The sequence below is a fragment of the Ixodes scapularis genome, unplaced genomic scaffold, assembly GCF_016920785.2.
Source record: "Ixodes scapularis isolate PalLabHiFi unplaced genomic scaffold, ASM1692078v2 PGA_scaffold0__279_contigs__length_252992795, whole genome shotgun sequence".
In the NCBI taxonomy this organism is placed as follows: Eukaryota; Metazoa; Arthropoda; class Arachnida; order Ixodida; family Ixodidae; genus Ixodes; species Ixodes scapularis.
The window spans coordinates 29,566,876-29,593,985 of record NW_024609835.1 but is presented as its reverse complement, the minus strand read 5'-3'; the positions used below and the strand labels follow the sequence as shown (position 1 = coordinate 29,593,985).

The 27,110-nt window shown below is 43.6% G+C and overlaps 1 protein-coding gene across 1 annotated transcript; it reads right to left on the bottom strand.

Moving 5' to 3' along the window:
- LOC8035410 lies at positions 1-24,018 on the bottom strand (the record flags this gene model as incomplete). The annotated part of the gene is made up of 6 exons (XM_042294823.1): positions 1-926; positions 2,711-2,860; positions 3,237-3,396; positions 8,681-8,862; positions 10,174-10,296; positions 23,999-24,018. Coding segments are annotated over 6 exons (981 nt in total), but the record flags the coding sequence as incomplete, so codon positions are not given.
- Positions 24,019-27,110: the final 3,092 nt, after the last annotated feature.

Below are 27,110 nucleotides of genomic sequence, written 5' to 3'. Positions count from 1 at the left end.
CTGGTTTTTAATATTGCATGAGCAATGAGAATCTATGAAAGGAAAATGCTCCCAACCACTTCGCCCAAAGCACTACCCGATTCTCATTTTGTTTGAATAAAACCAGCATTTACACTTGACACCGTTAGCACAATATACTTGATTTACAAACAACACGGCCAGTATTTATTTTAGCAGCTCAAAACAATCACTGCATTCAAACGGCATTTTGGGTCAATGGGTTCACGGAATCTTGGACCAGTGGGCTAAAAAAGCGCCACAAAATACAAAAGAACAAGAAAGTGAATGATACAGCTATATAGGGCGCAGGGCGGCAGAAGGCGTAAGATAATCACCCTGTGAAATTCTACATTTCTATAATTGATTCTCTTTTCAGCCCCAATTTTTAGGGAAGGTGAAAATTCTAATAATTTTAAATGCCTCGCCGCTTTTATGCTTCATTTCATCGGTGCATCCGCTTTGTAGACAAACAAAAAACTATATACATATTATTCTGTCGCGGTAAATGAGATCTCTCAAGACCTTAGATCTTGGGAAGTCAGCTTGGTTTTTGCCTTGAAGGTCAGGCAAAAAAAAGTAATCACTTCGTCGCCGTAGGTACCGCGTCCTGCGAATTGTTGTAGACTGATCCTTCAGAGGCGCCTGGGGTGGTATCACTGGCTTCAACAAGGTTCCCAGAGCTGTCTTCGTTCCCAAGGGCTGTCTTGTCTACGGGTTCTTTGTTGTTGACCAGAGCACCTGCGTTCTCGGTATCCGTTCCTGAATCGTTCTCTGCAGCCGTCGGGCGCTCCTGGTTTGTTTGGTTCCGCTTCTTATCAAAGTAGTCCTTGAGGAAGTTAGAAGGCGGGAAGATCTGCCACTTTTTGGGGGCCGATTCGTCAAGCTCGTACTTTTCACACCTTGGAAACAGTATCGGGATGGGGATCCTGATAAAAAAAAAAAGAAAATGAGAGAAAAAACGAGATGAGAGCGCAACGTGAAGGCTCCCTGCCTTTGTATCTACTCACTCTTTCAACTTGTTCAAAAGCGAACGCGGAAGGCTGGACACTAGCGTTTGGCAATCGAATGTGTGTGAAATGCGAATAGGAAGAAAGGCACCAGGCTTTGCCTCCACTCATGCACTAATCATTCCTACCACAGTTCTGCGTTCTCTCCTCTCCTTCAGTTTCTCCTTTAGTTTCTCGTAGCATACTTTTTTCTTACATATTCGGCGCGTAACGATGTCAGAGCTACTGGCGCGAGCACGTGGTTTCACCTAGAGCCTTATTTGCGCCAGAGGCCGCGTATATTGAACGCTAAAAACAAGATACAGGCTCGTGGCAGCAGCTTCGACAGTGTTGTATGCATCAACACAGTGTTCACAAACAAGCCAGCTTTGCCCACACCAGGCGTGGGCACTGCGCAATCGCAGAAACCGAATTCGGGAGGAGCAAAGCATCTGCGAGTGCGCAGTACCGACAGCAGCGCCACCGCAGTGGAATGACGTCAGTGAGTTGAGTTGAGTAAGTACCAAGAAGGCGTACATAAACCTTATTGCGAAAGGGGCTTCTGACAGCTAGCACTTTTGATGGCAAGTGCTTCCCTCGCCTTATAAAAAGGCGAACACTCGCCGCTGGACTCTTGGGTAAACACTTTTCTAAACAGCGAAAGGATCTTATGCAAACGGAGCACCAAACTTTTTTCCGACTGGTTCTGGTAATATTAGAGTTTCAACCGCATAAGCATCGGACGAGCTCTTGAAGGAGTGTTACAAACAAGCACATACTTTTCTTCGGCGACATTATACGTAACTTAGAGAGAACTCAAGTGGATACAAGTGGATAACTCTATATATCTGCTCTTAGCATCTTTTAAAAACGTAGGAAAATGTTTGAACAGCAGCATAGGCTTTATAACACGACGTTTCTGGAAGAGACTTCCCTTCTTCACACTTGAAGAAGGGAAGTCCTTTCCCGAAACGTCGTCTAATAAAGCCTCTGCTGCTGTTCAAACATTTCCCTACGTTTACGACTTTCTTGGTGAAGACTTGATCATTAATACAGTTAATCATCCTAAAAAGCACAAACTCACTTCATCCGCGGCCTATTTTTTTTTTTTTTAGTAATATAATTAAAGAATGTGACACGTACTTCTTTCTGAACCATGAAGCAGACACCATGGAACGATGTCCGACGGCGTTTTCAAACAATAATTGTTGTATTACGTCTCCTACACCGAAATATCTGACGTTCTTGTCAGACTAGAATACACAACACGCGAATAGTAATGGTAACGTTCGAAATGTACACGGAATGAGCTATTTTCATTGGTTAAAGTTTATGGAGGTAGTGAAAACCCGAAGTGCTCCACCCCACCCACCTTTTCACTCTGTATTTTTAATACTGTGAGTTATAGGACGTCTTGCCATCCAGAACTCCTCTTTTTTTACTTAAAACTCACCAAACAATTAGCCATCAAAAATAAGCTTCTGCAAAAAGAATTTGATGGCCACTTTAAGAACAAGGAGCAGGTGTTTGTTTGTTTGTTACCGTTTTTGTTTTGTGGAACAGGAAGCCATTGTTAATATGTAATACGAAGACCTTCATGTAGAGTCTTTTCAAAATTTGAGAATTATTCAAAGGAATCTTGTTTTGGTTTTGAGACTTCAAGTATTAAGGAAGTTTTCTGGCGACTCATCCATTTGAGAATCATGGGAAGAGAGACTACTTACGGATTCTTTTTTACGCATTTCTTAGGATAGGTGTAGGCAAAGCAATCGGTGCGAAGGACATTGAAGAAGATTTTTCCGACGGCGACAGACGAGAGGCTGCTGTCATTCAATAGGCAATTGTAAAACTGGTGGTCATCCTTGCAGTTGGTCCTGGTAGACAGAAAACAAGGAGCCACATAAAACATTTCCTGCGTCTATGCTGACGCTCAGTGGGATGGATGCCGTAGTATACATAGACTCTACCAGAGAGAAGTGTTGTGGCTGAGCTCATGATAACTACCAGAAGTTGTAGATTCCCACCACATGATGCTCAATGGGATTAGTGTAATTGCTGTCATTATTTAAGGAGCAGGATCTGTAACCATATTTTGATGGCGCGCTTTTTGAACGCTACACTTCTTGATAAACAGCTATAGAAGAAGGGATTTGCGACAGAAGATTCCAATCCAGACTGCATCAACAGCTGTTTAACAGATATAATATAAATACGAAAACAAGATACTCTCTTTAGGCATCGTGCGCTTACATTGTGTAGAGGTTTCTATTGGTGATGCCGTGCTTGGTTTTAAGTGCCGGGATGTAGTCGTCCGAGTGGTCGTGGGCGCGGCAGCACATGTCAGTCCCACTATTCCGTCCCAGGTCGTCGTAGTTTTTTGCCACATCACCCGCTCCACACCACTTGGTCCCTGAAAAAAAGAAATCGACGATGCAAGTGATCTTTTATAGATCTTTTCCGCACGAGCGTCGCCATCTTGAGTCGCGAAACTTCCCATACGGAGGAAAACATCACATTCTTCTCGTTGAGCCACTGGATTGTGCTTACAGTTGACTAATAATAATAATAATGATAATACGTATAATAATATTTATCCCGCTTTCACGTTTGTCTTCGATATTTTCGGGCCCATCAAAGCCAAAGTAGGCTTGTGGGACATGACCCCGAAGAGGCAGTAAGTCATTATATACATCTAGTTAACAAACTAATACCGATAAACAATCATAGTTGTCCGGGGGGGGGGGGGGGGGGGGGAGGGGGGAGGCGGTGGGCAGTCAGTCATGGCACGGATAGAGATAGTCAATCACAGTGGACCGGTACAAACACTACACAGATATATAAAGGTAAAATAAAAAGGTTCCGACAAGGTGGTCAAAATAAAGGTAAGAAAACATTAACAAGTGGTTAAGGTAGAATCCAATCAATTGGGAATTTTTTTAGTTGCTTTATTGAGGTGAGTTAAAAAATGTCATCAGGAAGCGAATTAAGTATTTTCGGGACATAAATATCACGAGTAGCTTGTCCGTAGTGAGTATAAGAACGAGGTACAACATAGCGAGGACAATCTCTTAGAACTCAGAAGGACATTAAGTTTTTCTTCTTTTTTTTTAAATCATCCACCCAAAAGTGGCGCAACATTACTGAATTCACGAACAACTTTTGGAAGGAAGGTAACTCAACATACTCAAAGATACTTCCGTATTCTGTCAAATCACCGTTGTATGCCACGCTGTAAGTTCCGCAGAATATTATCGATGCGCGTACTTGCCATCTTATGGAGCCATTGGAAAGAATAGTAATTCCACATCTTAAAACGGCGTATGCAAGACTGCTGGCCATAGCTCTGCGCACACAGATTGGAGCAAGATGTCTAATGGTGTACAAAAGCCAGGCAGTACTTCTGAGTTTGCTACAAATATAGGACAGGTGGGTGTTCCAAGCAACATCGCTGTCAAAATAAACTCCCAGGTATTTAACTGAATTGACATAAGAAACCGCCGTACAAGAACAAGATGCACAATCAGAGGTATGAATGAACAGAGGAATGTTCGTCACAGTTTGTTATAAAGGATTTTTAAAGCATACTAAACTAGTTTTTGAGGCGTTAACTTTGATACAGTTGTCACGAAACCAGTTCATAGCAGTGAAGACAGCTTGTTGTAGTATTTGTACGGCTGATGTGTATTTGGTGTGACACGCAACCAAAACTATATCATTCGCATATTGAAATGTATGACAATTTAAGATGTTTTCTTTAAGATCATTCACATAAATGAATAATAATAATAATAAGACGAAGAATGGTGGTTTCTTCGACTGTCGCTGATTCTTTTGTTCACTCTAATATTTTTCCAGTTACTCCGGGCTGTAAGGTCTTTTCCTTTTTTTTTAGAGCGCAGCTCTTAGGGGCCCGTTCCCGGCTTGAGCGGCGTCGCCGTCGGCGTCGCCGTCGCCGTCGCCGTCGGCGTCGGCGTAACCAAGGTCATCCCAAGGTCACGTGACCCCCAAGGTCACGTGACCCCTCCCAAGGTCATCTCAAGGTCACGTGACCCCACGTGACCCCCTGAAGGTCACGTGACCCCTCGAGGTCACGTGACCCCTTCCAAGGTCATCTCAAGGTCACGTGACCCCAAGATGACCCCACGTGACCCTTTGAAGGTCACGTGACCCCCAAGTCACGTGACCCCTCTGAGGTCACGTGACCCCCGAGGTCACGTGGTCGCCTCCCCAAGGTCACGTGACCCCCAAGGTCACGTGACCCCTTCCAAGGTCATCTCAAGGTCACGTGACCCCACGTGACCCCCAGGTCACGTGACCCCTCTGAGGTCACGTGACCCCTCTGAGGTCACGTGACCTCCCGAGGTCACGTGACCCCTCCAGGTCACGTGACCCCAAGGTCACGTGGGGGTCACCTTTGGGGTCACGTGGCCTTGAGGTCACCCCCAGGTCACGCCTCCCCGAGGTCACGTGACCCCCTCCCCGAAGTCACGTGACACCCCCCCCGGAGCATATTAAAGAATGAGGGGAGGAGGAGGAGAAGGGGGAGGGGTCTACCCTCCCCTCAGTACCCTTCACTCCTCCTCCTCAAGAGCTGCGCTCCAATTCGGCGTTACAGGGATTTGTAAACGGCTTCCACTTTTTTTCTTTAGTCCTCCATACCGGATGTGTGAGGGGACGATGACAAACTAAAAAAGTGTCCTGTGTGCGAGACCGGTACGTGGAACACGGTAACCGTTTACTAAAAGTCTCTAATCAGAGTTTCCGTAGACCGCTTTCGCTTTCCCTTTCCGCTCTGCCGAAGGCGGAGTCGCCAGCACGCCTGCGCGGCCCGCTCTGGGATTGAGCGTTGTTGTGGGAGTAAGCGTGAGCTCCGCTTTCTAGCGCGTGAAGCGGGTTTTAGTAAAGATGGTGTCTTCATGGAAAAGAGAGCGAGAGAAAACCTTTATTTTCGCTCCGAGCCCGGAGCTCCTTCATGGAAGAGTATTTGAAACGGGAGTTCGTGCTGCCTCTTTAAAACAAGCTTCGAAGCGCTCGTCCGGGCAAATCGAGTCTTTAAAAACGAGCCACATCGCTCCAACAAGATTCCTGTGCAAACATCGCTTGGAACAATGCCTTCAGCTTTCTGAAAGCGCTGCACGCTGCCGTAGTAACTCTGACTGCTTCGGTAGATTCTGGTTCGAAGTCACTTCTTGGCACCGGAACGACGGGAAGATGCGCTGAGCAGCATATCTTCTTATGGTCCCAAGTTACTCGACCAGCAGTGCGCTAACGGGCAGGTCTCTTGCTACGTTAGTTCAAACAGCAAGACACCCGAAGTTTATGAAAATCAGTGTTGCTTTTCTACATCTTTCCTTTTCGACATACGCAAAAAGTTGAGCTGTTCTCATTTCGTAGATTTTTTTTTTTTTTTTTACGGTACTTGCCTATACACAATTGCGAGCATGGCGCCCCGACTGGTGCCCCATGCGTGCAAGCACGTGCAGTGCGCGTGTGAAAATAGTTTTGGCAAGCTTGAAATTGCACGTACTTTCCCGCACGAGCAGAGACATGGCGGCAGCCAGTCGCCCTGCTTGCAATTCTCTATATGTACCTGTATATACACTGTATGACACTGTTAACCCGAATGAATGATCGCAGTATTTTTGTATCTCTTTTAAAAGCATCGAAGGGCAGTAATCAAAAATACTAGTGCGTATAAAGGTGTTGATTTGGACACTAATCTGAGTGTCAAAATATGGGGCCTGCCAACGCATTTAACAAACTTACTGCAGAAAAGCGGCAATGTTGTGTTTCGCGCTAATTACTGCGGTTGGATCTGAGAACAAGAGACCACCGACTAAAAGGTGCGCGCATTATTTGAAGCGGTGGAGCCTTTATTTTTTTCAATGGATGAGTCGCGTGCCTCTGACGACGCAGGAAGGAGATTAATATTAGCGCCGAGATATTTCGGTGGCGCCCTCTAATGGTTTCCATCCGTGACGTCGCGACTGGGATTTGCCTCGCCGTGACGTCACCAGTTGTTACCCTGGCTACTTACCACCTGGTGCGACGACGAGTTCGGTGGTGTGTTTAAAAAGCACAGTGGAAGCTAGGAACCATCGTAACCGGAACTAACACCGTCAAAGTTGACAATCTGACAATGCTCATATGCCCATGGTTTGGCCAATCACGGAAAGCTGACCGCAGCGACGCTTTTGGTCGCGGACATCGCTAATACACAAAAACACGACTCTGACGTCACGCAGCTGTGGTGGCGCTGTTGTCGACGCGGCGCATGCGTAGACGTATACCTTGACATGAATTTGGTTCCTGCGCACACGCGGCGCTCACAACTCATGCGGGAAAATCCTGACTTCTTTGTAAACAGCGTGTCAGCATACTGTTCGCCATAAGCGACAGCTTTGATGGTGTGAAAGGAATATGGTAAACGCTCGCTGTCATCTTGACTACAAAGCATAGATATCACTTGACACGTCTCTGGCTCCGCGCGCAGTGCCCATACCTGGTGTGAGAACACGGGAACGTGTTTGTCAACAGTATGTTGGTCTACAAAATGAAGTTATTGTTTAGGAATTCATAGATGTGGAACCGTGTCTTCGAAGCCTCTTAAAGGACCCATGAAACGAATTTTGGGCTGGAGTAAATCAATTTATATTGGGATTTTACTAATAGCACATCGTTCAGTGGGCCAAAAGAACAAAGGTAGAGAGTCAGAAGCCTGACTTTGGCTACGGAAATTTGCAAAACATAGCGGACTATTTCGTACCTCCTTCCCTTCGAAAACTCTCCGCCTTTTCACTGTGATACATCCGCGGACCCCGCAGCGCGTCACCGGACTACTAGCCACCATAACCGGGCCCCCGCAGCGCGTCACCAGGGCCCAAGCGCACGTCACACGACACCGGGCCTCACTTAATCCCTTTACCCCTAAGCTGACATTGCGGTGGAAGCTACGCGCTTGCCGGACCAATCAGCCGCCTCCCTTTCATCACCTGACCTCATTCTCTGCGGGTCGGTATGCGCGAGAGAGCGTGATCACGTGGAAAATGTGTGGCTGGCCCAACGAGCACGTAGCTTCCACAGCACTGTCAGCTTCGGGGTGAACGGGGTGGGGAAAGCAACTAGTCGGAATTTTGAGCGACGGGCTAATCTTCTAGGGGGACAATAGCTGTGTCCGGATACAAAAGCGAGATTCCGAGCAAGAGGGGACTCCCCCCTTTTCGACTTCTTGAACTCTTTGGTACAATGCGCGATTTATGAGTTGAGGAAGAAAGCTAAACAGAGAAAAGTTGAAAAAGCGTTTCATGACTCCTTTCAGGTATGCAGAGCACAGTAAAACTTGTTATTCGTCCTCTTGATTTTCAAACTTTCGTTTTCTCATACACATATAAAAATGAAAAATACTGAAATAGTTTCAAATCCTGAGCTTGCAAGAATGTGTTTCGCTGGCCCCAGCAGAACATTGTGTCGCAATGTGAGGATTTTACAAGTGCCGCTATTTAGTCAGCTCATCTTGGAGATATGATTGTAAGAACAAAATTTCGCTGTGCTTTATTCCAGGAAATGTTTATGACAACGGGATCTGAATGAGGTAACGGAAACGCAGTGTAAGCCAAAGAGGTTGCGAAAAATTATTGTGTAAAATAAATAACGAGGTATTTTTCACAATTTATATACGTAGTAGCCACACTTACCGGGAAATATGAAGAGGCTCTGGAATATCTTGCCTATGAATTCGAAGAAGGATTGGAAGCGGCTTTTATCTCTATTAGGGTCCCTGCCATCGCACAGGTCCAAGAAATACTGCATTTCTTCCTGCGTCACTTTCTCAATGAAGCCTTCGGGAATTACTTTCAAAACGCCCTCAATAAGAGTCCTGGAAAGAACAGTCATGAATCAAACAAGTTGTCGAAGTTTCTTTATTCAAAGTATTTTTTTTTGTACAAATGGGGTGTTAAGGGAACACAAAAGCATATTTAGGCCGGGCCCAAAGACTTTAGAGAAAACAAGCAATGCCTTCACAAATACTGCGAGGTAGCAAAATAAATTCAAGCAGTAACGAATAAACTGTCAACAACATGTTCCGTATGCTTATGCATTGTAATTTATCACAACATCGTGGCTAGGCGGGGCGTTTTTTTTTTTTATGTGAAAGGGAGCACTTGCTTCCATCAAAAGTTACAAATGGAAACCGAACTGTTTTTTTATGAATAGATGTAGATTTTAATCAAATTCCCGCCAGCTAAAAAAAAATATATTTTGCTGATTTATTGCGGAAGTGGAATTCAAAAGAGGTAACTCGCAAAAAAGTCAGAATTACTTTTCTTACCACTATTTTTAGCATACAACACTAAGTATGTTTTTATTTATTTTTAAGTAGGTGCTATTAAATTGAGCAGCAATAGTTTCGAATCTGTTTGGGATTTACCTATCACTACGGTTAAAAAGCGGTCCCCGGCCTTATCAAGTGTTCGCGACTCTAGTTGTTATTGACACTTAATATTCTATCGTCATCAAACTTGAATGCATACTGCAATTTTATTAAATCTGAAAGTATTCCTTAAACAGGCTAGTACAGCAAATGCTCGCGCTATGATTATGGTTCGAATTTATGGCAGTTCGACGAAAAGACCACAACGCAAGGTTTTTTGTAAAATGTGTAATATCCTATCTGACCAAAACTAAATCCAATGGCGTAGTTGATGAGTGTAGTTCACAAAGAAGACGCATGCATTCTTGAATATTTCTTTTCATACAACGTATTTACTGTATTTTTCCTCACCTCAAGAGCAGCCGTAAAACAGTTTTGGCTCTTCATGAAGCCTTAGTACGTTCCCCCTTAGCGCATTTGATTAAGACGCTTGATAGTGCATTTAAGAATAGTCATTTGTTGTTTCATCAAAATGTACACGTTTTAAGCTAATAAAAATATAATCGTTTTTTTTTTCCCTACAACCAAACTTTGCAAGATCCACTCAGCGCAGCGTATGAACTCCTCGCATAATTTGCTTGATTTTTATTTAGGTGACAACGAATAAATGACAATATTTAGCGTACAACAATATTTTACTAGCCTCATGCTTTCTGAACCTTTGACTTTTTTTTTTTAATTATTGCTGTTTTACGACTTCTGTCCGAGCGCAAAAGGTATGCAACGCGCTGACGTGGAATTGCGTGCAATGCCTACTTATCGCCGATGCTATTGCAGTCGAGTATGGTATCGTTGGTAGTGTCCTGAAACACCTCGACCATCCTGTGACCGCCCTGGGTGACATCGGTGAGGATTCTTCGGCGAACGCCTGGGATGGTGCTGTGAACAGTGAAAAATCAGAAAGCGATGAGAACACGGGTCTTGGTAACCTAGTGCCACTAAATCAGCTACGCTTCAGACTAAAGACTCCTTAGCCATCTTGGAGCTCAAGTTTAAAAAGAAAAACTTGTAGGCAGCTAATTTAAGCTTTATCTTCTATCGCAAAAAAACGATTTTACATCTTCAAGAACAAAAAAAGACAGCCCGCCGCAAGAAAAAAAAACTATATCGCCTGAGTTTCCTGGCACAGTATCTAGAGCTCTGGTAGTCACAGCGTCGTGCCGTAACGATCGCCAATTTTACCCACTTTGCGGCACCAAGTTGGTCGCGCGCACAAGAAAATCGTGGGTTGCAGTTCTCATACTTTAGATATGTCTGATTTTTTCTTTAGCCACTGGTTATGTCTGATCCAGTGGCTAAAGACTAGCCTGCTTAACGTAATTTCGCGTGCATTCATTTAATGGCAACTATAGCAGCCTTACATTTTCTTTTGATTAGCCCCATGTTTGTTTTTACGTAATTGTACTAACTGCCGGTTCAAGCAATTTGAGGTGATTGGGTTGGTTGGCTTCTTTAAGTACATGCACTAAGAAGTGAATCATTTTCCCCCTGCAGTTTATGTCGCAAATATGATCATTCTTCTGGCATTGGTGATAGGTTTTGTATATATGCGTCTGGGTTTAATAAAATTGAACTTTAACTTTCAGCAGAGCAAACGTCACCGTCATGAAAGAGGGCATGTAATCGGTTTTAATTGGAACAGACTATCTTTTGAAAGATGTGAGAGTTCGATGAATCATGTCTTTATCAGGCTCGTCGGACATTAAATGAGGGAATAATCGTCAAGTTTTCCAATTAACTAAAATCTCTCAATTACCTTTTTTTAACATTGAATTAGGGATAATCTTGCAATTCCAATGTCTACGGCAATTTCTATTGAGGCCAGATATTTTTTTAAGTACCCCATTCACCGCTAATCTACTGCATCTACTATTCAATTAGGATACAGTAATAACACATTAAAAGTTTTTTTTAATAAAAATTAATCTCACTATGCTTTTTTTCTTGTAATTGACAGTAAAAACAATTCCACTACAAATTTGCAACTAAACTAGAAGTGATCACTCCAGCCCGGATTGTCCTGAGGTAACCCAACTCACTTTTCGTTTAACCGTCTTGCAATATCCGCAAGCGAGGTATTCGTCAGTTTTCCAAAGGTGTTGCCCCATGCCTTGGCGCCGATTTTGACCGGGTTCAATCTCGATGCCGCAGAACCGAGGGAACCCAAGGATCCCAAGGAGCCCAAAGCGTTCGAAGCCCCTTGGAGCCCGAGAGTCCGTGTAATTCCGCAGACAATAAGACACGCAAAAACCCACGTCCTCATGATGATGAAGAGGGAGTCCTGCGGAGTCGGTCATAAAGTTTCTTCGATGCAGTAAACCCAGCAAAATTATAAATTTCGAAACTTCTTACAATGCGCTTCGCAATCTTTTCGTGTGTTCTAAGATATAAAAACACTCGGTAATCAGGGTTGGTAGAAACACTATATATATAATTTTTTTTTAAACTCACTGGAAGTATACGTTATGAACCTCAACGAGGATATTTTGTCTCTTAGTAAGATTAAAGTATCAGTGAGTCGAGGTGACTCTTGGTCACGGAAGAAACGCACGGTGCCGAAAGGATGACGTGGGACGAGTTGAAAAAGAAGCAAACGGAACGAGCGCTTATTCATGCCTAACGTTTATTTAAAAGAAACAAGAAAACCCAAACAAAGTAAGCAGTCACACCTCGACGCGTCCATAAACGCTATAGACCTCTTCAGTCCCCGTCGCGTGGCCATTGCCATTTCAGAATCACATGACGCGGTCGCCATAATGTGGCCTCCAGCTCGACGTTCTAATCTTCCAAACGCGCCTTGAGGAAGGCTTTCTATTCGTGTTTTTTGTCGCGTGTCACCGCTATTTTTTTCTTTTACTTTGCTTTGTGAAATGCCGTCGTCTGATGCATATCTTTGCTACATATTACCAATACACCATTGTGTGCACAACTTCTGCAGTTAATGTTGAAGCACGTTTTGACTATTTTCACAGACGGCGTACCGGATTCGTATGGGAGGGAAGTGACTTAGAAAAAACGTTAGCCTTGACGCACATTGAGCCCATTTACTTACGACAGTTCAAGTCTGCTCAGTGATAGTCACGGAATATTCGAAATAAAAAGCGCAATGTGCAGGGTGTTTTTTGGCTTTTTAGATCTTCATAGATTTATTTTAAAAATAGCCGTGAAAGTTACTTTGAAGCGGTCTGTGCGGGTGAGTTGGGACATCATATAGGAGCCGACTTGTAACAGAAGTTCAATTGTTCATTAACGTCTTAATTAGTAAAATTAACATAAGGTTCAATTAAAACTTGTAGCGTGTTATTTAAAGCCGCTAAATCAGTAAATGTTAACAAAAACTTGGAGCTCGTGGGAAGTACGGTGGACCGCTAAAGCATAGCTTCCTCTATACTGACAAAAGCGTGTTTCACATGCAGCGATTTTGGCCCTACAGCGGCGCGATTTCTTCCGTCGCGGCGCTCGTGCTGCTCAACCGCTGGTGCTGGCCAGAGCGCCGCGACGGCAGAAATCGCGCCGCTCTAGGGCCAAAACCACTGCATATGAAACACGCTAAGGGCTCATTCACACTGGAAGCGGATCCGCGTTCGCAAAGCGGTTGCGAACGCGGTTGTATAAGGATTCAGTACAATTGCACGCGCACACGATGACATCAAATGCGCGTGCCATTGCACTGGGTCTTTATACAACCGCTTTCGCAACCGCTTCGCGAGCGCGGATCCGCTTCCAGTGTGAATGGGGGGTAAAGGCTGGCAGATCGCCACGAGACGCGGCCGCCGAAAGTGAAAAGGTGGTGCAGATCAGAGGAGGGGCTTGTAACGGGCGCCCCGCTGCGGCGAGAGGCCGAAATACACTTGTCCCGAGCGATGGAATGTCCGCTCGTGCTCCTCGCGTTCTTCAAGCTACCGCTTCTTTTCTCGTCGAGTTTAGGGTGCCTACATGTATGTCTGTCTCAGGGTGAAGACATCCATTGTTGCCCTGAATGTTCCAGCACGTGACGCTCTCACGCACTCGGTGCGTGACTTGGGCGGTTAAATACCGTCTAAGCCTTAGCCAGACCTACGCGCTCGAGCTGAGTGACTGCGGATTGCGCGCACTTCAGAATGCATAAAAAAAACGATTGGGTGGAAAAATGGCTGTGATGTCACCACTGAAGCCAAAGCGCGCGTGTGTATGGAGGCACTGTTGTTGGGTTTGAGAAGCATGTTTCGGGTCCTGGACGCTGCAGAAGCTGTGCGCTAAATACCAGAAATGCTCTCTTCTACCAGACCCTCGTGCTACAAATTTGCGACCGGGCACTCTATGGCTCCGTCATCGAACTGTCAGGCTTTGTGAGTATAGACGAGGCTATGGCTAAAGTTACCACTCGTGCAGCAGGCGCACGGCTACCCGGTGAGATAACGCGCCCAAGCGGTTTTCGTATCACTTATCGTACGTGTTTTCTTACCGCCAGCCGTGCGTGTGTTACACAAGTCGTAACTTTAGCGCACTACTGCGGTTCACACGCGCCCAAAACTTATTCTAAAAATGGCTAATTTAGTGGCCTTTGATGACGCTAAGCAAGTTTCTAATGGGAGCTATATATTTATTTTGTCTAATTAACCAGTTAATAAACATTTTCTTTTGTTTATTCAACTTATTGTGACTTATAGCCAACTATATGGTGTCCCCTCTGACCGTACAACTCATCTTCACAAACCACATTAGTGTAGCTTTCACGGCTTTTTGTTTTCTTTAAGTAAATCAGCCAAGTCTAAAAAGCAGCCTGTATAGTTATGATTGGGCGTTAGGAAGATAACAAAAATTTTCGTCGAATAGAACAACCATACCTGTTTCCTTAAGGCATAGTCTTGCGATGTAAGGGATTTTGTTGATATAGGGGACCCGTACAGATAGGTAGCGAGCGTTTAACTTGTATTTTTTCTGATTTTAGGAATAATGTCAAGGTCAACAACAGGCGATTTGTTCATAATATTATCCCAAATTATGTTCGACGTTCTTAATCATTTTTACATTCTAAACATTCGCTTTATCTCTTTATCAATTTAAAGATTGGTCTCATGTCTGCAGTCATTCAAGAGTTGTAACGAATTTCTTAGAATAGACAAGGCAATTAATTTATTTTAGTTTTTTCACCACAAAATTCGGGACTACCTTGATAAAAAAAAAACTGTCACACAGCTTGAGAATGCTATAAAGCCGGCAATATTTGATTCAAACATGAAGCCGCCTGCATGGTAATCACCCGAGTGCACCGTGGTTTATGCCAGATAGCGATTTGCTTAATGTGCCTGGTGACGCCGAAATGTACAAAGCACATCTCTTTCAATAAAAACCACTGGACGCATGTTCATGAAGTGGTGCCTAGCATTCGACTTCAGCCAAGTCTGCTGGGTGTCATTTCTTTAGCGCCCCTTAATTTGATCTGGAATCTTTTACACAAGGCTAAAGTCAGACGTCCGGCTGACACTCACACACCACACGATGCAGGGGTAAACGCCCCCCCCCCCCTTCCCCCCTGACGTAGATGGGGAGATCAATCATATCCTCGCGCGCAGTTTTATTCACATGGCGATTGTTTGTCCAGTGCGAATATTTTTCCGCAGGTCAGCTGAAGATACAAACAACGTCAAGTGCACAGGGGTAACCTTTGATTCAAACGTCGGCGGTCACCCCCATGCCTCTAGAAATTTCCTTTTTTTTAATAGCTTCCTACCTTCTTTCTGGCAGGGTAGAAAAAAAAACATACATTAAAAAAATCTTATTTATTTTATTTAGGTCATTGTAGCTAGAAAATAGTGATTATTTCTGGTGGTGTTTTTAAGCATTGCAGATTAATGAACCAACTCTTGTTATTCATAACAAAATGTGGAAGAAAGAGGTACTATACATTTGAAATATACTTTAATAGCTTTTTATTGGTGTAACTAGTCCCACCATAATTGAACAATATCTATATTTGTTTGTTGTTTTTTTGTTTTTTGTTTTTTTAATGTGGTTTGCTTGATATTGGATATTGCCTAACTGGCAAATGAAGCGGAAGATAAATAGAAACGTCAACGCTCCGATTTAAGAAAAAGAAAAGGAAATCGCCGCATTATCTTGTTAGTGGATGTACGCCTGCAGTTCTGAATTTGTGTTTGTTTTTTTTTTTAATGCACAATATTCTTATATACACAATATTGTCACGAATGACGAGGTGACGAAACGAAGAATAACCGAGGAAACTAAAATGTTTAGCGTTGTTGCGCTCGTGCGCACTTTCGTTCTTGTGAAACGTTGAACGCAGGTGAAAGGTTGAACGCAACGGCGCGCGCGATGGGGCGAACTAGTGCCCAAAACAAAAAGGAAACAGATGATAACAACAGAGCGTCGCGGGCGTCAAAGTCGCCGTAACAGCAGGATCGAACGTTGGGGCGATACTGACAGCGGCTCGCCACGCGGAGCCCTTTATGTACACGCATGGGCTTCTGGAACAATCGCCGTAGAAGGTTCGGCGTCTAGAAAATTCGGACCTCGAACAATCAACAAGATTCTCAAATTTACCAGAAATCTAAATTGAAAGAATAAATTAAAACACGCGCCGGGCACCCAGGAATCGAACCCTGGGCTTCCATACGAAAGTCAAGCTCGGTAACCACTCGGCCATGCACGCGGTCGCTCGCTGGCGCGCGTTTCAATATATTTTTAGATATTTTCTTGTTTAGTTCAATGCACAATATATGTTTGCAAGAAAGGTTTGGTTGAAGGGATAATACTAAAATCAGGCGGGATTTAAATCATGAATTAAGAAATCTTGATTTTTATTCTAAACCCTGGTTTCTGGAAATTCGGGAAATTGAGAACTCCACCTATGTCTCTCGCTCAAATACTAACCAGTAAACTAGTACATAAACTTAGTTTAGTTCTTTTTAAGCACCAAGCGACAACCGCTCTGTTTCTTGCTTAGCTTGCTTGCTTCTTCGGAAAGTGAAAATTTGTATTAACAATCTTATTTTAAGGTTAACGCAATGAAAAACTTTTTCTTCAGTAGAGCAACAACTTGTAACAAGGAACCTTTCGCGACACTGTTAGAGCGAACACGACTACGGTACTTTTTCAGACCTGTCGCCAGGTTAGTACCACAACGGGGCACTTTCTATCAATATAGTAGTTTTGGTGGCAGTCCTTCAATTCTGAGCTAGGAAAACTAATAAGACAGGAAATGGCTTGTTCGTGCTAGCGGTGTCTCGGTGTGTGGATAGATGTATGTCCATGCTGCTTTTTACCCTGGTGGTCCATGAGAAAAATATGTCCCTTGTACCGAAAGTTCTGTTACGCTCAATCTCCCGCAAAAAGAAAGGTGTTGTTCAAGCGGAAAACGCTAGGAGGAAATCAAATACGGTATCGAGCAAGCTTTTTATGTAGTGTATCCGTGTATCGCATTAAAAACACTTGTCCCAAATTAAAGTTTTGCTATACACAGAGTAGTCAGTCTAAAAATACATGAAGCTTTGTTTTTCGATAAAAATGCTTTGAAAGCACTAATATTCTCTCGTAGCAAACTGCCAGAGGCAGATGAGACAGAAAGTTATTATTACCCTGCTGCAAAAATTACATTTTAACCAGACAAGTACTAGTACTCTGTTTCTTGAGATAGTGCAGTTGAAATTTGCTTTCTACTCTTTATGCTTCTTCTTGTTTAAAAAAAAAAAACTAGTCTCCAAGAAGTAATAAAATACTTATTTTGCGTGTTACTAGTTTTGCGCAAGGAGTAAACAGTTGCAACTAAAACACCTGTCGACAGAATTATTTTTTTGCACTATTGAGATGTAAACGTCACTAGTTTACTTTAAGAAGCCCCACATTTGAATCTGCATACGAAAAGGAAACGTTCGCAATGCACGATATTCCTTTCTATCGCCTGGCCATGCACCAAAAGCCGGTGATAATGAACTATTTTCCCATTCCGGGGTTTTCGAACTTTGTAGGGTCATAAAGCAAGTTTATAGAACGACAAAAAGATAACATAAGGCAAATGTGCGGCATACGAAAACGTAACTTCCCCATTGCGTTTCTTTGACGTCATAAGATGGTCGGCATTGAGGAGCATATAAAAACTAAATATCTAAGCCCAACCAGTAAGAGCACTCGCAAAAACAAAAACACCTAAAACAATAGCAAGTTTAATAGCGGGTCTGAGAATACCGTAACCAAAATTTTGCCTACGCAAAGAAACAGCGTCATCAGAATTCGCCAACCCAAATCGATATTTCGGCTCGGCACAAGACCATTGGTGGCGACGCTAGCTAGTTCTTTCCGTACGCAAAAATGTTAGGCGCACTATTTTAAAACACTGATATTCCACCCTCTTCCCTTTTACTCCGAAATGTTTATTCGAAAGACTAGAAAACAAATATGAAACGTTTACCGTAATGACCTAAAGACGTCCACACGTAAGGATAACTAGAAAACGTTTCATGGAAGAAATTACAATATGTTAATTTTATTAAAATCTGCATGTATACGTGAATAGATCGCTTGTAGAGAAAGGTTTCGATTGCGAAACTCCCACAAATCAAACCGCAAGCAGTGGGACACAATAGGGCCCTGGTTTAAGTGCCCCATTGCCCCCAATTTTCTTTTCTTAGAATATTCAATAAAATTGTTTCTATCATGCACCCAAAAATACTCTAGTGTAATTTGTATGAATTAGATTCAAAATAAAACAGAAATGTAGAAGACGCGCACGAAAGAATTTGAAAACAAGCATTCAGCGTACGTTTCTACTCTGAATAATGAGCACCCAAATATACAGTCCAAGAACCCTGCGGCGTCTACTTTTTCGCAAAGTACCTGGGAGAGTCGACCGCCGAATTCTGCGGAGGGAGTTTGGCCACTGACAAAGATGATCATATATTTAGACATTTAAAAAAAAAATAGCATGCCCTCTGATTAAAGAACATGACGTTTCACGATCTTAAACAATGGTCGGTGTCACAGCGCAGATCATCTTTGCATACTCCCGAGCGATACACTTGAAACTCCAATATTTGGCCTTTCATTTGATATCTTCAGCCAATGAAAATGAAGAGCAGTTACAGATTTTTCGGCAGAAACATCACCGCTCTTGGAGGAAGAACGAAATTCGTCGCATTTCATACTGGCTGGACTGACTACAGGAAGCTTATCATTGATTTTTTTAATAAATGAATCAGAATTGTTGAATTCAAATCAGAATAATATGATTGATAATATTCTAGCTAGTAAATATAGTGATTCGTTTGCCACTAGACATTTCTCAACATAACAAATAAGGTAGTGAACTGAGCCAGTTGGTTGACATTACACAAAATGGGGAAAACAGCTCAGAAAACGCGGACTATACGAAGAAGAAAGGCATTGTTCTGTCCTGTTTGTTCCCCTTCCTAGTCTGAGTTCTCTGAGCTATTTTCCCCATCACGTATTACTCAACACTGCAGATTGATTGATAAATTTGCTCGATCACTGATAACAATGCAGAAGAAAGAGTTCTTGTAAATGTATCGTTCAAATTAATTATCAACATTTATTGATGTAATTTCCGACCATACTAGAACAAAAACTGCACGAGCTGTTTAGATCGTTAAAAAATTTTATTTGACTTCTTTTTCTCGCCCTGACCTTTTGCAATGGAACATCAATCTATATAGTTTGTGTTTCATTTGCGTTTTGATTTTGTTGCAGTAGGATGTTGCGGATCTGACAAAAAATGAAACTCGAAAATAGAAGTCAAGCTCAAAACGCCTACTTTCCCTGAAAAGCACGTCTTTTTGATTGTGTTCAGCCTTATATAAACCGTTCTCGTTTGATAGCTGTTAAATATATATATATATATATATACAAAAGAAAAACGCTTGCAAAGCGTATAGTGATAGACAAACGGTGAATAAAAATATTTTCGGGATCATTTCTGCGGGAAAGGTTTGATTTAAATTGTGATAGTAACTGGTTTAATTTAAATTACGTTTTACATCATTACTTAAAACATACCGACTTCTATTCTCCACCCTACGGTGTAGTATATGATATATCCACTGAATGTCATATTAAAACAAGTTAATCGCATCACATGCTCAGAACAGACTTACAATTACCACCTACGAAGAAAGGCAATCTTGACAAAGTGGAATGCACTTTGACTCTCAAAAAAAAAAATCTTAGAAAGACTTAGAGATAAAATAAAATAAATTAACTTGGCGAATTAAGGGATTAGCAAAACATTTTCATCTAAGAATCAAATCTGCGATGTAACTCTGCACTTGAGCGCTATAAAGGTCACTGTGTCTACTTTCTCGTAGAATTCACTGGAAAGCCAATCACTAGAATCTACGAAGGAAGCTCCGTTATTGATAAAGCTGGAAAAAACGTTTCGACTTAAAACGAACACCTACGCAGTGTTCCTTTGTTCGCAAATGTTTCACAAGCCAATACGTCGCTCGATGTAACAGCGCGTATCGCGTTATTCAGTCCAAGGGTTTTCTGGACCCTGTCATTCGCTCTCTTAGTGATGTGTAGAAAGATCAGCGCGCAGAGATTTCTAAGTTAACGATATATCTTCTAAAACCCGCAAACACACAGCAAGCAAACCGCAATACAGGTATTCAGGCTCCCACGCATGGAAGAATGAAAAGTCAAAAAAGAAAAAGAAACGTGCCAGGGGCAGTACGTACGCTGTTTCAACTCGTATACCGACGAAGGACGATCAACACGTGTGTTAGCTAACGTTCACTAGGCCTTTTTATATGACGGTGGTTGGAATCAGACAACGGGGAAGGGGGTGGAGGGGCGGTCTGTTTGACAATGGATGATTCGTGGGGTCTTTGCTGGCGCAACACACCAAAACGTCGTAATAGGTGAGCGGCACTCAGAAACACGAGATACGTCACCATAGCATGTGCACGTTACCTGTTTCGTCAGAGAAAGGGTTCTTGAGTGAGAGTGAAGCAAAAGCGCACGGCTGTTGACTTATGGGACAGATAAATCCAATATCGTGAAGCCCTTTGTCAACCTCGATGTCACCTGCTCGTTTTGCCTCATCAAAGCCTGGGCCCGCGAACGAACTACTACTTCCATAAATCCGTCACCGCGCGAGTTGCATTCTAGAAACCTGTGGGCCAAGAACGGAGCGCGCGTGGATTCTGCTTACTACTGATTTCCATAATGCATGACGCGGCATTACGCCATGATGAGGTGCTTCGAATTTTGAAATAAGTCTATTTTGGGAAAGGTTTTGTTTCTCGAAATTCGCAAGGTAAGGCGTTGACAAACGCCTTATCTTGCGATTTTCGAGAAACAAAACCTTGTTTCTCGAAATGTGCCTGTAATAAAAAAACTATCATGCACATCTGGAACACATGGAAATCAGAATTAGAAAAGATACGCTCAAAAGGGCACTTGCGAAAAAAATCAATAAAATCCTATATCATCAAATATTATACTCTTTAAATTTTTCACAAAATCCCGCACATTTGTTAAAGACACGGTGTCATTGGAAAGCTGATTCCATTCCTTGTTGGCCCTTGGAAAGAAACTAAAGCTAAAACAATCATTTTCACGGACGCTTCTTGAATGTACATACTGTGACGTTGTCTCTTGGTTTCACCGTAGCGCACATCCATATCCTTATTGATATTAACTAGTCCGTGAAGAATTAAGATGCTGAACTTGAGGCGGTCACACTTTATTCGCAATTGAAGAGCAGTAAGTTCGGCAAGTTTACAAAGTTCAGGGGTTGAATTAGCGTAACTATATATATGTATTAAAAAAAAATCTTTATGGCAAGCCTCTGAATTGTATCCAGTTTGCATAAGTTAGTTAATGTGTACGGATTACATGCAATTTTTGCGTTCCAAGAACAGGTCTCGCCAAACTTTTATAGGCTAAGATTTTTACTTCAAGTGTAGAACTTGAGGAATTTCTTCTAAGCTATCAAACCACCTGTTTGCTTTCGTGGAGACATTTTCTTCATGAGTATTCCATCGCAACTCGCTAGTAGAGGTCAATCCCAAATACTTACTTTCAACTGCGCGCTATAGTTTGATATCTTCTATGAAGTAATCAAAATTTAGAAATTGCTTCTTTTGTTTTTATTGACATGAAGACCAATTTTAGAGGATTTATAAAGATAAGGCGAACGCGTGCAGCGCGTGTAGTTACGTTCCCATGGCATTCTCCTTGGTGCTTGGCCAATTTCGCAAAGGGTCTATTGAGATATTACTCTAATCTGGTGCACTAGGAAAATAGTCCACAAGAAACGGTCAGATGTGTCGAGAGGCTTCCAGCGCAACGATTGCACCTAAAGCCACTAAATATATGCTACGGTTCAGTGTAACGTCACTGATTCTACCATTTTTGTGCGTCAATTCATTGTTGCCGTTTATCAAAAGCTTTATCTTAAGTCGCAGGAAGCGCCTTTTCTATCCTCTACAACTTTTGAAACAGTTCGTGGCAAAGCAAAGAGATTTTCTCTGAGTTTCTTGACACCGTAAGCATCTAAAGTTGAAGAAGTCGCATTTTCGAATTGTGACGATCGCGATTTGCGCCTGCTTTGCACTGAACATCACAATGGCCACGCCCATAACAACATCTTGAAGCGGAGTTCCAATATTTAGAGCATAGCCTATTTAGTGGCTCTAATTGCACAGTCGTCCTGAAATGGAAAAGGGGGCATCAGTAGTAGGGATGGACTGCAGCGCGACACCCTCTGCGCGAACAAGCGATCGCATTTGTGTGTGGGTGTGCGTGCAAGGGAGGATGCAGGTGTTTCCAGTGAAGTGGGGTCAGGACATCCGGACCCCCCCCCCCCCCCCCTTTACCGCTCTCAATCTGCCACTGTATGTGTGTGTGTGTTTTAGAATCAAATAGCCGTTATGAAACATAGGGAAACATTGGAAAGTGCTAATTTTTGGGACCTAGCTTAAACGCCGATTGGTCGTTCGCTCTAACAATTTCGGCGAGTTTACCCTTAAGCTGAAACTAGGTGCTCCGCCTTCAGCGCGAGCTCGCTGGCTTCCGCAGTGCTTTGGTTGCGCGCGCTTGCGCGTTTACGCGTGTGTTAGCAAGGGCAGAAAGCTCGCGCTGAAGGCGGGGCTTCTAGTCTCAGCTTAAAGGTGAACGGAGTATAGCACGACGCTGTGACATGGGCGATCGCCTTTTTTTTTTTTTTCTTTTGCGTTCTCTCTTTGCGCAGACAAGCGATCGCCCGTTTTCTCTTCTTTTTTTCTAATACAAGGGTTGATATCGAAACCATAGCTAGATGACAGGATTGCACTTTGCCTTGGTTGACTTCAAGAAATTACAATGACGAAAAAGAAAAGAAAAAAGACCCACGTCTTTGCGATTCTCTGAACGATAAATCACTACTTTAAGTCCAAAAGGCAGGGGGAAGGGGTTCTGACAAGAACTAACAGAACCGTTTAGCCTGGGTCAGTAGGCACGTGGCAGGAGACCACTTTACCATATTACGTAATAGCTTTAGGGAATAACATAACTCACAATCCTTGGGCCCACAGCGCGAGATTTGGCCTCGCATGCTGCCCAGTCGTGACAAGGAAGAACAAGAAGGCAACACCGATGAGAGGGTAAGCGCTATTTTTCTCTAATATCACGCCTCTTTGCGTGTGTTCGGGGCCGCTCTTCCATTCATCGAGGCTTAATTTAGTTCATCCGCCTCTATTGTAAAAGTTGCGTGCCTTTTCTTCAGCCTACATCCACAATCCTCAACGATACGAATAATATTTATGTCCAACGTGGGTCGGTGAAATGCGTGTGAATTCTGGCGAATGATTCGAGTAGGCTCATTGATATCTCCTGTTTCTTTTGATCTTTTGATCCGCAGAGAAAGCAAAACAAATGCAAAAACCGAAAGGTGAAGAAGTTCTGTTTCTACCGAATATAATGAAGTCATGAATGTGACTCTGATCACAACGTATCACACACTGCAGTCATGCTCAGATTCGCAGTGCAGAGTAGCGGTCTGCGTGGGCTCGGGCTATTGCCCGAAACCCTGAGCCCGACCCGACAGATGGGACGGGCTCGGGCCAATGTATGAGTGCACTGTTTGGATTCGGGTCGGGTTCGGGCCAATTTATCCCGGACTGCGTCGGACTCGGGTCTGGCCTAGTTGAAGGCATCGGGACGTGACGGCCCGACCTTGCCAAATATTTCAAAAATTGGGGGTAAATATTTATTCCATATTCGAAAACCAAAATAAGTACCGGAAAGATTATTTTAACACAAAAAGCGCCAACCTGGTTATTGTGCCGGGACTCATTATGTTCTATACTAAGCCCGCTAAACTATAACCTAAATCTAGGCGGTCTAGGTCAGCGCCTTTTAATGGGAGGCCGTGGCCACTGCGAACGCATTTCTCATATCCAGGAAGCCTTGCTCGTCAGTGAACGTGGAAATAACCTTGACTTTTTCTCCTCTAAAGAACATTGCCTTTAGGGGGGGGGGGGGGGGGGGGGGGAGGGGGGGGGGGGTTCGTATACGTCAATGAGAGAACTCCAGTTTACTTACTCAGCTATATAATATTCCTTTATCTTTTCATAAACATAATTACCTCAGAGCTTTCCCTCCTTCCACACCGCGGATCCATCACTTCCGCCGATCCACAAACGGTCCCTGAAACATCAATGATCGAGAACCACTGGACAAGGAACTCCGCAACACCAGACATCACGTGTTAAAGAAAGCCGGTGCGCACACTTTCTTGCAGAACACGTGGGAGTCAAGCTCTGCGTACTGCGGAAGGGTCATAGCAAATGACAAAGCTCGGGATGGGGTTAGACCTGAAAATGCAACGTCCGCATAGCACTGATAAAAAGAAGCATGACGTTTATAGCGCTTCTTTTTCTTTTAATGAGCGCTTTGCATATTTCAAGTATAATCCTAGACTGAGCGTCAGCCTACTCCCTTTTCCGTCCCTGGGGGCTAAGTTCGACATCGGCAAGTGGGTACAGGAGGTGTTGGTTGGTCACAGCGGGTTTGCCGCTTGCTGCGATTGGTCAGCAGTGTGCCTGACGGGACGCTCGGGAAAGTCGCAAATAGACCGGTCACATCACCATGACGCAGACGTCACAATCTTGATAGCATTTTACATTGCACGAGGCGTGGCGCTGACAAATTGCTGCAGGGGGCGAACTCGCCGACCAACAAACCGATGTGGAATTTAGATTTTACGAGTCCCACGGGAAAGCATATACCATTTCGTTCAAATGTGTTGTGAACTAAATTATTCATGCGCAGTTCCAGCAAACGCAAGCCCGTTCACAGGCTTGCGTTTCCTTAGGACCGAGTTCTTGTGATCTCCAACAGAGAGTAAACAACACACTGTCAAACTGGAGCGAGCTATGAGCAGACCCTGGAACAGCATTTCATTAGAGCGAAGGCTTTTGCCGTATTTGCAAGATGAAATGTACATATTAGGGTTTCTCAGAAAGTAATGCCCACATTTTTCTTCCCCTCCAAAACTGTTCAATAAAAATATATTAAATTCACACCAAAATATTACAGCACCTTTCTTGCACACATGCTATTTTTTTACTTAACATCGGTCTAGTTCTGTAGCTTTACGCTGGCATGGAACAAGGACATGCATGCCTTTCCCGTTCAAAACTCGTTTTCTGCACACGCGGCCATGTTCTCACTCCTCAAATTATGCTATTGTTTTTCTCGGAAGTTTGCTCAGTGCAGTGCATTCTGAAGTGGCCTGGAGATGTAAAAGTCTGATGGTGCCACGTCAGGCTTGTTGGGGGAGGGGGAGTGCAGTCAATCAAAAGGTAGAGATTGCCTTCTGGGTTTTGAGGCATATGTGAGGGTGGCCATTGTCGAGCTGGAAACATTTTCTTGAATGCCTCTTAATCCACCTATACCAGTAACGTCGATAATGGGCATTGCACTTACTTTGCTGACTTTGGGGCACATTGTCATCTTGTGATGTGCCAAATCACAATAATAAAATCATTGGCGCGCAGCAACATAACTGGGTTGGTCGCTGTGGCAGGACGCTCCGACTCCAACCAATAATGTAAGTTCGACTCTCTACCCTCCGAGGCTGTATTATTTTCACCCCGCATCCAACCGTGCTCCTATCGAGTGTACGTCTTCCATACACGGACCTATAAAGTATATTTTTTTCCAAACGAATATCTTTTTTTTTTTATTAGGAACTCAATTTTATCTCGTCGCGTTTAATACATGTGAGGCAGAAAAACCATTATTATGGACTATTACATCATCATCCTTTGTCTAACGACCGCGAAATTATATAGATGTGCGCAGGAAATATCAGTGTTGCAACATGTTAATTTTCATATTGGTATATTTATTCTTGAGCGAGAAAGAATTAGTGGGACATTACTTTTTGAGCAACCCTCGTACTATTCATAAGAACAAATTGTAGTTTAGAAAGTTTTAGAAAAATGTTCATGCACCTCCCCCTCCCCCCCCCCCCCCCCACCCCAATAATAAAAAAGAGTGGCACTGAAATAATAAATAATAAATTCACGGAAACTAGAAGTACAGTGTTCCATGCCTATCCGATGATGGCGCCAGGGTCAATGCGAAGATCCGGCGGAAGCCGGGGTGAAGTGGCGAAAGCGGCGGCGCCGCCAGCGCCGCACATTCACTCTGTGGTTAATTTGCGAAGTAAGGACACGCTGGAGTGACCTTGAAAAATTCGCGTAACGCAACCCAGATTTTTTTTTTTTTTTTTTTTTTGAAGAAGGTTGAAAGTACATGAATGAATAATTGTAAGAGATTGGTGGAAAAGGGGAGTTGCAAGGCTCTAAGTCCGCTTACTGAGCCAGGGAGGTGACATTGACTAGAAAAATTTTCTGAAACATGAAGGGACACTGCGAATGTGGGGTGCACGCTCGGGGTTTGGGTCAGAAGTCCCAAGGAGCCGAGTCCGCAGATTTTACTGCCCCCTCAGTCGTGGCCGCGGTCGCGAGCGCAGTCAAAAGAAACTTTGAGTGCGTTCTAAATGTCGCCTTCACGACAACGTCACGTGCGTTGCCCTTTCAGTCACGAGCAGTCGTAAATTAAAATTCTAGTGTGCTGAAATGAAATACTTGAATACATCATTTTCTAGAAATTGTGATTGAATGGTATTTGTTAAGCTCATTGCCTCCGCTAGGAGAATATTTAAGGCTACTGGTTGGTCATCGCGCCAAAGGTCATTGAAACAATTTCGGCCAATGATGTCTCATTATTTTCGCCCTATTTTTACCCATTAAAGGGCAACTCCGCTCAATTCCGAAAAATTTAGGCTTACATGTGATTTCATTTCACAAAGCACTACTAAACAGCTCTACGTCCTCGGATTCGCAAAATGTGAAATATTATTTGTGTAATCTTAATTTAAACATCAGCTGATACCGAAACCGAAACTTCGGTTGCGTCAGGCACCATTGGTCTCGTGTCGTCAGAGTCATGGCCAAGTCACGTCGAAAACGAACCACGTGGTCGAGTGACGTTCGTGGGGGCGAGGGACAGGACACGCGACGCGGGCAGGTCGCTTCGCATGGCGTGGACGCTGATGTCCCGGGGAGAGGAGGAAGGGGAGAAGACGAAAGAGGAGAGGGGGAGCGGAGAAACAGACCGATAAGCGCGCAGGGCAGCGCAAACTGGCGCATCCGCGTTACGATGATCACGTGGACGCCGTTCAGCCA